Here is a 14498-nt window from a genome sequence, read left to right as displayed (position 1 = left end):
TTATTTCTCCACTGGTTAACATGGGTTAACAATACCGTGTAGCTGTCACGTTTGAAGGGGACGAAATCGTGACATCTTCACGTCTCCCAGCATGGTAAATCGTCACATGTTCACGTCTTGCCGTGATACCGGGTTGATGTAATTACATTGCAAATACTGACTTGAGCCCCACCACTGTATGGGTTAGCCCTACCATAGATTACCCAACAAAAATACTCTGGTGCCGCCATTGCCTCCTGCAGAGATGGCAAAAGTACACACTTACTCAAGTATAAGTACAAATACTCGTGTTTAAAAATACTCTGGTAAAAGTGCAAGGACTGACTAAACTAGGGTGACTCTACCTCTTCATTGGAAACAACACAACAATTATTATGGTAATAATTTTAAAAAAGTGTCCCCCCTTATCAAAAAAGTAAAATCTTATAGGCCTATAAGGGGGCCCTTATCAGAAAAGTATAATTTTTACAAGGCGGGGGCTACATTTTATATAAGAGGGGATATATAAGTTAATGCTTATTATTTGCTCCATCATAGTGTCGTAGTGTGTTAATGCCGGTTTTCTGTGTTCATTTGCAGATAGTAAATATATATCCCTCACCTGTTGCCACGGACCTCCTTAGTGATAAGTGATTATTTGTGCCCTTTACATGCTCCCATTAGGCCCCTTAATTAGCCAATTCAAGGGTGTCTCGTATCACGTTACGCAGATGATATCCAGATATATTTATCTTTCAAACCCGTCAAAACTGAGAATTTAAACACCCTGATTATATGTCTGTCTCTGCAATTGAGGAGTGGGTGTCAAGCAACTTCCTACAGCTCAATGCATCGAAACCGGAAGTCTTGATCTTAGCGGATGATAACATCCTCTAAGAGGTATAAGCCACCTGGGTAACGTTACACTCAAAAAAAGGACTTTGGCTGGCTGTTACATCAAATAAAATGTAACATGTATTTTCAACGTAATAATTTCATGTTTCCAAGATGAACGTGATGAAAACATGTATGGTTTGCATGAATCGCAACAACTTCACATTTATTAGATTCATTCATGTTGAGATAAACTAACACAAAGGGATTAGGGTACATATGATTCCCACTCCAGAGCAGAAGGTGGCGGTATAACCACCAATAAACTGGATACCAACTAATGTAATCAGAGACAAAAATCAATCTACTTTTAAATGTTCACGGTTGTAAAGATGTGAAACGACAAACAATAAGACATGCTACATTCTTGACTGCTCTTGGACACTTCCATGGATGTATTAAGAGAACTCTGCCAGACTCAGCCAGCCATTGTTTTATTTTGTCCGCGATCTGGCGGGAAAGGTTTTTCCCTGCATCCTGTGTGCACTCGCGATATTTGGGTTTAACCGTAAACTTAACCATCATCATCGCGAGAGAGGATCATTCAGACAAGAAAGACCGATGGCGAAAGTTGGAGGAGGTAAGCAGAAAACATTGTCATCTAACTGTGAAGCTGTTACTAAATGTCATCAACTGCTAGTCCATGAGCGATATTGTGGTAACGTTGATAGTTAATTTGTTATTTAGTGTTCTTTTTTATCTCACTTAAAAAGCCGAATGAGCTGACGAACATGCTAAAGCTAAAGCCGTTAACTAGCTAGTCTGTGTAACTGCCAGTTAGGGAGATGGTTCAAATATAGGATATCAGGATTGAAAACTAAATGACGGAAGCATTACCCTGAGAAAGTTAAACGAAAAGTGTGCAACCCCCGGCGCTTATATGTCAGTAATATCAGCCCCTTTTACAAAGGAATGTTGCGCCGTTATTCGAGTAGCATGAAGCTGCAGCGTCGGAGACGACACTTGTAGAACCACACACACAGGTCCCGCGTCACGAGCACACACACAGGTCACGGCGGCACGTGACGGAGCACGTTCACATGAATGTGAACGTCAACGCAGAGAATGTGAGTAATGTGAAGTGCTTTTACAGTTTTATTTGTTTAACATTAATAACAATTCCGGTGTCTTGAAATGAAGTGTGATTAGCCAACATTAACTATGATAGTGTTAAGGCAATACAAACAAACATCTGTTTGCTTATGATAGCTTCTAACCGTATTAAAGTCTCTAAAAACAACTATTCATTAGCTATAGCTTTCGGCAAAAGCATTAGCAAAAGCATTAGCTCGTTAGCATATTTGATCATTTGTTTAATGAAACTAGCGTGATTTTGGCAAGCCCAACTAGGTGTCATAGTTGAGTAATTTAATCACTAATTACAGTAATAGTGTGAGTAATGTGAATCATGTTTTTTTTTTTTAAGTTAACAACTATTCTGTTGTATTGAACAGCCATACAAGCAACAAGTGCTAAATGTCATCTGTTAGCCTATGATGACTCGCTGCAAAACCAACTGTTAACCATTTTGTTTATTTGTTTAATGAAACTGTATGTTATGGTTATGTTATTTGACAGAGGCTTTTATCCAAAGTGACTCACAAAAAACATAAAATAACCATAATTAACATTAGAATTTCAATACAAATAGTTACATAGTCAAGTTACATTACTTATTACATTTTTAACAGGGTAATTACTCATCTGTAACCTACTACATTTAAAAAAGTAAACTTCCCAACCCTGATGATTAATTATAGTCAGCTAATTAATTAAACTTCAACGGATGACAAAAGCATGTCAATATGTCCACTACATTAAATCAGCAGTAGCCTAAGTTCTGTCTTCAGTGTAAATGCTTCTTTAATAGTCATTGTATTACAATTTGAATTCATTGTAAATAATCTTCACTGTGCTGACTGCCTGTTTACCGTTTATCAGACAGTCTCATCATTTCGACATGTTTTGTAATATTGCATGAGGTGTTTTAGTCAGTTATGTCGGCCTATTATGTAGGTTAGAATCTGTCGTGTCAGAATCAAACAATTAGGCCTAATTTATGTCTGTCTGTGTAATTGTTTCAAAATGTTCAGTTTGACCAATTAGGCTCTCTCTTTTTCAAGATGCATATTACAATCCGAGAGGGGAGATCCTTGCCGGACCTTCAACGGTGCACGACGTGTTGCAATGACTTCCACTGCCCGTTCTGTGTCTCTCGTTTATTCTCTCCAACAAAACACTGCAAGGTGAAAAGCCATCTCGAGAGCCACTTCCAGCGTGCAGTTCTCCATGAAGGTAAAGTTAGCTTACATTCTCTTGTGAAATGCAAATGGAGTTGCAATGTGTCTGCATTAAAAGCAGCCTAAATGTTATGATCAGTTCCATTTGAGCAATACATCAAAACAAGTCCTATGATTTGTTTGTGGTGACCAGTTACTTGATCCAGATGTTTGGTATTCATAATTTACACTTTTAAATAATATGATCACAAAATAATAATACTACAATTCTATGTTCTTATGTTTAAGGGTATACCATTCACAGATGTGGATTAAATTGCCGACCAGACTATCATTTTCACTGCTGCTACTGCCAATCCATGCATACTCGCAAATCTGGCTTTGTAAAGCACCTCGCTTTGTGCAAGGCAAAGCACTCTGCCATAACCCCCATCATCCCAGATCCAGCAATCCCCATCATCCCAGATCCATCAACGCCCGTCATCCCAGATCCAGCAATCCCCATCATCCCAGTGCGAAAGATGCAAAGGGTCCGTGTAGAGCCTGTACTCAAGAAAAAATGTCCCATATGCCATGTTCTCATGAATAATTTTTTTTTGAAAAGGCACATGGAAAGAAAGCACTCTGCCAAACAAAAGGACATAACCGCAAGTTCACACCTACCGAGTGAATGCATAGATCCTGAACATGGAGTCTATGCTGTCCACAAAGCCTTCCATGGAACAAGTATTCCTCTGCATGTTCAGAATAAAGTGTGGGGAGAAAATCAGCATGTGTCTTGTGAAAATAATGAGTGCCAGGTGAACCTGGAGTTGGCATGGAGGAGTGGAATTAAAGCCTATCAATGTACACATTTAAAATCCATAACCTACTGTTCATCCTATGCCTCCCCTATTGAGCTTGATGAAGATATTCTAACGGAGATGGTGAACAACAAATGGTTTGGTGAAGATAAAAAGAGCCTCTGCCTCGTTCGGCAAAACCTTGCCAAATGTAACCACGTCCCTTTATCTGTGTACTCGAAAACTGGAACCCCGAAGACAACAAAATATGTATCCGTATATGAGCCTACGGTTTCATATTACAGTCGATTGGGAAGAGTCATGGTGTCGTACGACACAAAGAAGAATTTGTGGCACTGTCCTTGTGCCAGGACTAAGATATCATGCCCACACAAATACATTGCAAAATGGCACTTATTTCAGACACACCGTGAACTATTCAGGAAAGTCAGAAGCACAGAGGAGGTGGAATGCCTGAGTGCAGCAGCAGCAACAGAGGACGAACACAGTCATGATGAGGCTGATCTGGGCGATGTTCCATATCCACCAAAAGATGTCCAAAAATTGAAAGGCATGACCCAATATATTCTGAGTCACAAAAAGTTACCTGCTGTCCTGCCAGAACATTTGCGGCTTCCAGTGGAAGTGCAATATCCAAGGCACCTCATTCCAGAGGAGATGATGTGCCAGCACTGCCCAGGCAACGGCACTTGGGCTTGCCACGCCAGATCTGTGGAAATGACTGCGGGATTTTTATGCTTATGGTAGGGTATCAGTTGGCACGTTTGCAGGCTTCTGTAAACATTGTAAATATAATGCTTTGTTTTCCATCTTCTCTGTTCCAGTACACTCTGTCCATTGTTACAAACGCCGGGTTTCAATTCCAGGAGGTTAGTTTAGGATTTGTATTTACTAAAGAAGTAAATGCCTACTTAAAGTGTTGCTTATGTTGCATCATACTGTTCATGTTGAAGAAAAATGATTTATTGTGGACATTGTGAATCAAAAATTGTCTTTGTCACTTTCTAATTTCATTCAGAGGGACATGCCTTTGATTAGGAAGTGGTGGTGTCTTCTTCTCATGGAGCTGTTTGAAATACAAGGGTATGAAAGCCCTTAACAATATGTGTGTTTTGATTTAAGTAACACTTTATTTTGAGGGTCACTTGTAGATGATCTATTATATTAGGTTAACCATGTACAGATCAGTAGACCATCAGTAACAAGAGCTGTAAGACTCTGGATGGCAATATCTGTTGAGATTATTAATGCATATCAATTGTGCACCAATGCCTTAGCCTTTCCCTATGCAATACTTTAGATGACGTCTTGTTCTTATTGTTGCAAAGGCATGGCCAAAGGTTTGCCTTTTGGACTCTGGAGGCCAGAAGCTTGCTGGAGGGAACCCTTCAGCCAATATTCAGAGTGCCACGACCAGAGAGGGAACAGCAGACCCCGCCTCACCCCCAGTGAAGAATCAGCAGACCCCGCCTCACCCCCAGTGAAGAATCAGCAGACCCCGCAATACAAATAAATAAAAATGTATTCTGAACTGAAATGCCTCTTGGTCAAACTGCTTGTTTATCTTTTGCAGGCTGGTGCATGAACACACTAACAGTTGTTTTTCAGTAATCTAGCACCTCTTCGAAGACACCTTTGATTTATTAATAATAATAATAATGAAACGAGAATTATGATAATGAAACGAGAATTATGATACTGTAGAAGGAACAGTGTTTAACAGTGTTGTTTTCTTTTGAATAATAATGAAACGAGAATTATAAACATACCCAAAACTAAATTAACAGTGTTGTTTAATATACATATAAAAGACTATATTTTTGAAATTCATTTTTATTCATTTTTGAAATTCTCAACTAAATTAACAGAATATACATATAAACATTCATGTGAACGTGCAACAGAATATGGTTCCCGTCACGTGACGCGGGTCACGTGGGACCCCGTCACGTGACGCGGGACCTGTGTGTGGTTCCCGTCACGTGACGCGGGACCTGTGTGTGTGGTTCTACAAGTGTCGTCTCCGACGCTGCAGCTTCATACTATTGCGTTATTCGGCTGCGTCACGTAAATTAGCTGCCAAGCTAGCTGCCATGCGGAGCTGACTGCCACTGTGGTTTTCGCTCTGCAGTTAATGTTACGTGACGGGTGCCGCTCTGCCAGTGTCGGTAGTCGCACTCTCTGTCTCTCCGCTAGCTCTCCCTGCTCAGCATATAGTTATGTTCGGCTCTGTGTAACTGCACCCCCGGGCCAGTAACCTACATGCTGCCTGCACTGCAGTGACAAAGAGCCGGCTGAAAATCGGCAACGTTTCCTTAATATTCCTCGATTTTAAATATTGATGTCCACACATTTGCAGTAATAATGTTGTCAGGCACTTAATAATAATACGTGTGCCTATCAGTGGCAAAAACAAGCACTTCAACTTTGATTAATATAGGATAATGTAACAATTCAGTAGGGTACCGAGCCCCGTATTAATCAAAGGAGTCCCGGGAATTAATTATTAAAGACTCTGGTGCCATTAAGCTCCAATGTTATCAGTCTTTGTATCGGTACTGGAGATATTTAAAACATGTTATATGTATTATGCTACACAAACATTATATTGCAGTTTTAGTTTTGCCAACTCCGTTTTTAATATGCAAAAAGACTGCAAAATGCGTCTGATTATTTTGAGTATTTTCGATCTTTTCCAATCCAGGGTCTCTGCGAGGGGGCGTGTGAATATATAAGAGCGAGAGATTCAGTATTAGCATTGATGCTTTTGTCTTTAGGTCTACGGACCATTGGTGTGATCACCAAGCTGGACCTGATGGATGAAGGGACAGATGCACAAGACATCCTGGAAAACAAACTACTGCTGCTCCACAGAGGTGAGAACCCCCCCCCATGCACACATTTGATTAAATCCTTGATTAGAATCCAGCTATTACATTACAATATTTACAGACTTTATATACTACCCAAAACAGGGTGTCTTTTCTTTAGGGGTCAGCAAATCATCAATCTGCATTATTTTCCCTGTAATTCCTGACATTGAAATTAAACAATTACTATGGTGTTAAATTGACTAACAGCTTTATTTGTATTGTTCCACATGTGAACAGTTCTCCAATTGTAGAAGTTATAATAATTTAATATTTGGTCGCAAGTGCTTTGGAATCAACGTTTGTCTTTATTCCATAACTCACATTGAACAACTGATATTTGTCTTTCTTTAGGTTACATCGGGGTGGTGAACCGCAGTCAGAAGGACATTGATGGAAAGAAAGACATCCGCGCTGCTTTGGCTGCTGAGAGGAAGTTCTTCCTGTCCCACCCGGGGTACAGGCACATTGCAGAACGCATGGGCACACCACACCTGCAGAAGACCCTCAATCAGGTGAGACACACACGCAGGGCCGTCCCTCCCTACAGGCCGATCATGCAGGCTGGAAACTAGAGCATCACTCGAAGATGGGTTATTGTATGAGTAAAATGTCAAACTTTTGCCAATTGCCATATTAAAACATCAGCTGCAAATCACAACATGAAGAAGGCAGTCTCTGCATAGCGCATATAGGCTAATGGAGATGCAGTTATTTCCAGCATTCTTTATTTACCATTCATTCAAGTATTTTATGCCTTTTTATCTGCTAATGTAAATACATGATTTATGCAATTGCATGTCTTAAACGGACTGAACTGCTAAATCAAACCTGTGAACAGTGACATCAAAATAGCCAATCTGAGTTTTGTGGGTTTTGTTTTTTTGTTGTAGGTGAATGCAGAATTTAAGAGAATCACAACAATTAATTTGCAATCCAAGTTCTTCTCTTCGCTGGATATTCACTCTACAAGCCTGATCGACGTGTATACCAAGAAAGGTGGAGTTCAAGGGAAGAAGATCAAAAGCATCATGCTTCCCATAACCCAGGTATGAAAACAATGTAAAGGTGACAAAGAAACTGTAGGAGCTGTACAAAGTCTACGATGTTCCGTGAATAGCATAGCATCCGGAGCATTATGTTTTCGATATTATTTTGACACTTAGCACCACATCCATTCCCCCAGTGGGGGTCATTGTATCAGAGTGAGCGGCATACTATTATGAAGGCCTAAAATAACGCACTACAAAGCTGTCCCTGACAGCAGTCTTTCATGGAAATGGCAGATGTTCCTACCCCAATGGTCATTGAGTGTACTGTAGGGCTGCAGCCAGGGGCGGCGGGTACTGTAGGCTAGGGTAGGCTAAGCCTTCGCAAATATTTTTGTCACTGCATCCTGGTAAAATACAAATATAATGTTTGTGTCTTTGACATTAGCGCTGCTATGCAGCCACCAGTAAACTGTACCACGAAGCCAGTTCAACAGACCCTGGATATGTTTGAGTTATCTTAACTAACCCTAACAAACGAGATCTCGCTAAGCGGTCCTACAACGCTGGTTATCAACTCGGTAAATCAAGCCAGGGATTCTCTCTCCAGCTGAGAGCACATTTATGTGAAAGGGGCGGGGTTAGCTACATTTGACCAATCACACACAGGGACAAGTGTACTGCGCAGCATCATATTTCAGTAATGAAAAGTAAACTAATATTAGACAAATATGAGCTTTAACCATCCATGACTTAAACATATAATCCAGGATACAAGCCACATAGTTGCACCTGCAAGGTGAATATAGAACAACTCGTTAAAAAATAAATAAACTACAGAGCGTTTGAAAGCGTACAACAGTTTTATGATATCACTGCCCCATAGACACGAGTGGATCTGACTTTAATTACATTTGAGTTGAGTGTTTCGTCAACCCAATGTGTTGCTTAAAATAATACTTCTGCATACAGTATGTGACACTAAGTGTTGCACGGCCAGATACGGCTCAGCTGACTCAGATAAGGAAATATATATTATCTGATCGATGATCTGATTGATGATGTGATATGAACGATAAGTGCGACACGTCGGTGTCTTCTCTGCATACGGCAGTTTAAACTGTATTTCCTTTATCCTGTAATATGACGTGATAGATTGAAACTCTGCACACTGAGCTCTGATTGGTCACTGAGTTGATCTATTTTCTATACACGCCGGTGGCGGGCAGCGGCAGGTAAAAAAAGTTATTTAGCCTTCCCAAACCTGAGCCTCACGCCTATGACTGCAGCTATCAATTATTTTAGTAATCGAGTATTCTATCAATTATTCCATTGATTAATCGAGTAATTGGAAACAGATTAGCTTTTTAAAGCAAAAGTATTTCTTCAATAAAAAGCCATTTAAAATATTCAAAAAATAAGACAGGTCTTCTCAAATGAACAACTAATTATTTTCCTTTTTTAGAAAAATGTATTGCTTAAATTGCATAGTATATTATCTGACTAAACCCATTTAATTAAAGTGCAATATTACATTCAGGGTTTTAAAGAAAACATTTGTGAAACGGTGAAACCCAGACTGCTTGTTGTTCATAATGGGCTTTTTTATTGCATGTTCTCTGACCTGCATACTTAGACTGACAGCATTGACGTGAGACGCGAATGCATCCTCAAAGGTCTTTGTGTATACTTCAATGAAGATCCAGAGCTGGTGAAGGAATACATGGTATGTTGATGTACCTTTTTTATCTTCACAAAGAGGAGGATGATCATAGTTGGAATGGATTGTGTTTCTTCTAAAACTAACCCTTAGGGAAATGTTGCCTTTACATTTTGATGATGTTGGATGTGTTCATGCTTTTTGGAAACAGTGTTTTTTGTTCTTTCATTTTTCAATTTGGAAAACCCAAACTACATAAAGCTCAATATGACACATTATAGAAATGGGATGTAATGCACATCAGTGAAAATCACTCTCCTTATTTGTTTTTCACAGAGCATCGACAACAGCAGTCAAACGGCAATGGCAGAGACGGTCTTCGGAATATTTGTCATTCGACACGAAGGTGCAGAGCCTGGGTATGACCCCGAGAACGTTGGGATCATTCTGGAGGGGCTCGAAGTGTTGGATGAGTTGGGAAACGTATCTTTTGCGGTGGCGATGATGTTTGCTCTCGTGTATGCTCTAAACTTGAGCTACCCTCCAGAGCTGAAGTTTACATTTGAAGCACTGCAGAAAATAATGATGGAGCTAGATGGAAACAGACTATCCACAAAAGGACAAGTTCTCAAAACATTGCTTTCCCGTGCCTAATGTCGCTGTTTGGGATCGCCTCATCTTCCAAACACGCAGCCATCAGAAATTCGGTGACTCACCTCTTCGACAGAAATGTTGATTGTATGCAAGAAGTATAAAAGTAAGCATTCAAAGTTGGCTGTAGCATGGTTACGTGGACCTCACTGAGCAGAGGGCTGTGCGAGGAGGCAGATGTTACCATGTTGCCTTATTTGGTCTACTGTTGAAATTCAAGTTTGTTATACTGTTCACCCTAAAGTTGAAACATTTTAATATTTGGGAAGAAACTGTTTTTTCAAGCATCTGTCAGTATAAAGCTATTTTGTGAAATATATATTCACTGTTATATTTAATATCTGTCAGTGTAAAGCATTGTTTATCTTTGCCTATTTTGTGAAATATATATTCACTGTTATATTTAATAACAGTGAAAGCCAGTCTGCTTGTTGGCTGAGATGGTGTTCTTAATGGGCTTTTTTTATTGCATGTTCTCTAATCTGCATACTTAGACTGACAGCAATGACGTGAGACGCGAATGCATCCTCGTATTATATTTCATATCATATTTGGGAAGAAACTTAATTTTTTCAAGCATCTGAAGCATTGTTTCTCTTTGCCTATTTTGTGAAATACAATTTTATTTCAACATGTTTGTGTTGCGTTTGTGTTATGTTTCCACCCTTGAAGCTCACTAGACTGTAGACTGTTGACATTTTGTTACTGTTCACTCTAAACGTTTTAAATATGTAAACATTCAAAAGTTATTCTTTGAATGAACTTGATTAAATCATGGACAGTATTTCCACGTGATGAAATGGCTTTCTTTCAGCTTTAAGCAATTACGTTGACCCAACCCAGGTAAATTAAGTTGGTAACACACCTTATAAATAAGTAGTATCAATCCTAATAGATTACGTTGACCCAACCCAAGTAAATTAAGTTGGTAACACACCTTATAAATAAGTAGTATCAATCCTAATAGATTGCGTTGACCCAACCCAAGTAAATTAAGTTGGACCAATCAAATTGCTTAATCTTGAAAGAAAGTGATTTAATCATGTGGAAATATTGTCCATGATTTAATTACGTTCATTCAAAGAGTTATTTTTTTGAATGTAGGGCAAACGTAAAAAAACTTGGTGTAACCTTCGATCAGTCTATGCTAGACAAACACATTAAACTCCTGACCCGTAGGCCTACCTGTTTTTTCCACCTCTGAAACATTGCCAAGCATAGTCGCTGGAAGTCATTTTGCTCAGGGGGTGCTGCCAAAAGTGGGGAGGGAGCCGCTTAAAAAAAAAAAAAAAAGGCGGTGCCGGGCCGGGCCCAGCTGTCAGCGATACGAGCCGCATACATTGTTTACATTGATTTATTATTGATTTATTCAATTGATTGTGTACATTGACACGGCAGGCAAAAACATCGTTTTTCATGCACTGGTCAATTGTGAGATGTTGTGCTATTTTGATTCCATAACATGTTTTCTTTCAGGCTTTTGGAAGGAAAACGTACAAAATACACATTTAAGTGTTCATTTTACTATAGTTTGTCTATTTGCGTCTGTATATTTCTCCTAAATTCACCAAAAGTTAGCATTCTAACGTAACATAAAGTACCGCGACCGCTGTTTGCACAATGTCATCGTTGGAAAGCTGTGTCCAGGGGCGGCGGGTGCTGTAGGCTAGGGAAGGCTAAGCCTTCCCAAATATTTGTGTAACTGCATCCTGGTAAAATAAAAATATAATGTCTTTGACATTAGCGCTGCTATGCAGCCACCTGTGCCCTGTACCACGAAGCCAGTTCAACAGACCCTGGATATGCTTGAGTTATCTTAACTAACCCTAACAAACGCGATCTCGCTAAACGGTCCTACGGCGCTGGTTATCAACTCGGTAAATCAAGCCAGGGTTTCTCTCTCCAGCTGAGAACGCGTTCATGTGAAAGGGGCGGGGTTAGCTACATTTGACCAATCACAAACAGGGACAAGTGTACTGACAGCGCAACATCATACTTCATTAATGAAAAGTAAACTAATATTAGACGAATATGAACTTTAAACATCCATGATGACTTAAACATATAATCCAGGATACAAGCCACATAGTTGCACCTGCAAGGAGAATACCGAACAACTCGTTAACAAATAAACTACCGAGTGTTTGAAAGCGTACAACAGTTTTATGATACTGCCCCATCTAAAACACGAGGGGATCTGACTTTATTACATTTGAGTTGAGTGTTTCGTCAACTTAATGTGTTGCTTAAAATAATACGTCTGCATATATATGTGACAATGTAACTAAGTGTTGCACGGCCAGATACGGCTCGAGAAGCTGACTCAGATAAGGAAATATTGTGATATCGATGTGAGATCGATGATCTGATTGATGATGTGATGTCAGTGATATGACGTCGGCGTCTTCTCTGCATACGGCAGTTTAAACTGCATTTCCTTTTTCCTGTAATATGACTTGATAGATTTAAACTCCGCACACTGAGCTCTGATCGGTCAGCAGGTGGTGCTTTCACTGAGTTGATCTCTTTTCTATAGAAAAGGCGGGCAGCATAAGATGAAAAAAAAAGTTATTTAGCTTTCCCAAACCTGAGCCTCACGCGCCGCCTATGGCTGTGTCTCTCCTGCACTCTGGCAGGAGCACTCATTCAAGGGTACTATGACTATGCTTGCACGTCATGGTACCATACTCCAAGGCGCTAAAAATAAAACTTCAAACATCGCAAAATAAACTGGTCAGACTACTGCTTGACCTTTCATCTAGAACCCACCTCACCTCTGCCCACTTTGACAACCTATGGCTTAGAGTAGACGACAGAGTACAATTACTTGCAATGGGCCTGGTCTACAAGATCCACTACACCTCTATGGTCAACACATCCTCACTCCCAGGTCGGCCTATGTTGACGTTATGTCAAGTCCCCTGTCGGCTTTTTCCAACGCAAGGGGGGGGGCCTTAGCGTCCATTTTCAACGCAAGGGGGGGGCCCTTAGCGTCCATTTTCAGCTTTCCGGGATGTCCATATGCTTCTATGGACGCTCATGGAAGCAGGGCGTTCGTTTGTGTCGACTGCCTTTAAAGGCAATGTGAGCGTCCATTCTAATTGGATAACGGATAATTGTACACCCGGAAGTAAGTATTCCCCTTACTGTCGATTGATTTCACAGTGATATCTGCACTACTCATCGACTAAAAAACACCAGATTATCCTTGTTAATTACACAACATTGATTGGTTTAAATTGTGTGCAATGCTTTTGTATTTTTCCCCTTCGATTCGGAGAAACAAATATTTTTTCGGAGTAAAGGATGGTAGAAGACACTACACTACCCAGAATCCCCAGCTATCGTTTGGACTACACCATGTGCTCTGTTTGACAAACCCCGTGATAGTCCTCAAGCTCTGTGATTGGAGAGTGTGCTCCGAGGGTTACGCCGAGCCTCGAACAGCACTTGAAATGGGAGACTGTCCAAAACTGGATTTGAACGGGTCCACCATTTTGCAAATATGGCAATAGCCATCGATCAGCTTAAGATAATATATACTTTATTGATCCCAAGTTGGAACATTTGCGTTACATCAGCATGTGTAACAGTTAAATATGCAGTGGTGTTTATTTGTAAATCATTTAATATAATCACACAAATTCTGTGTTTTATATTCAACAATTCTGTGTTCTTTATTTATTGATTGTTCAATACCGGACAAGGCCGGAGATGAAATATCTACATACATCTTATAAGAGTATAATACATGATGTATAATATCAGTTAAAATAAGTGCTTCAACATAGTTAACATTGCTGGAGGTATGCACAAATATTGATAGATGTCTTGTAATGCACTATTGAGGAACCTGCGACCCAAGTTTTTCATTCAATGCATAACTACACCATAGTTGTGTGGGCCTATATGATAATTATGTCAATAAACCTTAGAACATCATGAAATCTTGAAAGGGATGTGCAAAATAGTCATTATATACAGTCTTTAATTAACTATTAGTAGAGAATAACGAGTAATGAATATACTTTATAGGGATCCTATTAATATCTAATAATAAAAATAATGAAATTCAATAACATGCTTTAACCACTAGGTGTCCCTTTATATCAGCTGTGCACCTTTATGGTGTAAATACAGCCTATCTACCAATTGGATCAAATATAAAAGTCAGCCGAATTAGTGTTGATACTGCAAGGAGACGTATTGTGTGAAAAGAAATGTAAGATGTTGTTTAATGGCTGATATATTTATGATCCACGTCACGTTTTCAGTTCCTCATGTTTGTCGAGAAGTCTTCTCATCAGGCCTCTATAAATACAGAACTACGGCAGATATGTAATATTTAATGCAGCCGAATCGTGTATTACAATGCCGTTATGTGATGACTTTCAAAGAGAAAAGCAAGCACA

At 39.7% G+C, this 14498-nt stretch overlaps 1 protein-coding gene across 3 annotated transcripts; it reads left to right on the top strand.

The window, feature by feature from the left end:
- Positions 1-1326: 1326 nt before the first annotated feature.
- LOC117542973 (dynamin-like) lies at positions 1327-10870 on the top strand. 3 transcript variants are annotated; one of them, XR_004568511.1, is made up of 8 exons: positions 1328-1453; positions 6694-6792; positions 7141-7301; positions 7680-7835; positions 9412-9501; positions 9772-10241; positions 10305-10400; positions 10470-10870. XR_004568511.1 is itself a non-coding variant. In XM_034210876.1 (6 exons), the coding sequence occupies exons 1-6, from the start codon at positions 1435-1437 to the stop codon at positions 10087-10089; spliced, it is 843 nt and encodes a 280-aa protein (XP_034066767.1). In that variant the 5' UTR covers positions 1328-1434; the 3' UTR covers positions 10090-10870. The 3 variants fall into 3 exon arrangements, 2 of the variants coding, with proteins under 2 accessions (XP_034066780.1, XP_034066767.1); XM_034210876.1 differs by having other exon boundaries at positions 9772-10870; XM_034210889.1 differs by lacking the exon at positions 9412-9501 and having other exon boundaries at positions 1327-1453; positions 9772-10870.
- The last annotated feature ends 3628 nt before the right edge of the window (positions 10871-14498 follow it).

The sequence above is a fragment of the Gymnodraco acuticeps genome, unplaced genomic scaffold (genome assembly GCF_902827175.1).
Source record: "Gymnodraco acuticeps unplaced genomic scaffold, fGymAcu1.1, whole genome shotgun sequence".
Lineage (NCBI taxonomy): Eukaryota > Metazoa > Chordata > Actinopteri > Perciformes > Bathydraconidae > Gymnodraco > Gymnodraco acuticeps.
This window is presented reverse-complemented; position numbering and strand designations above follow the sequence as displayed.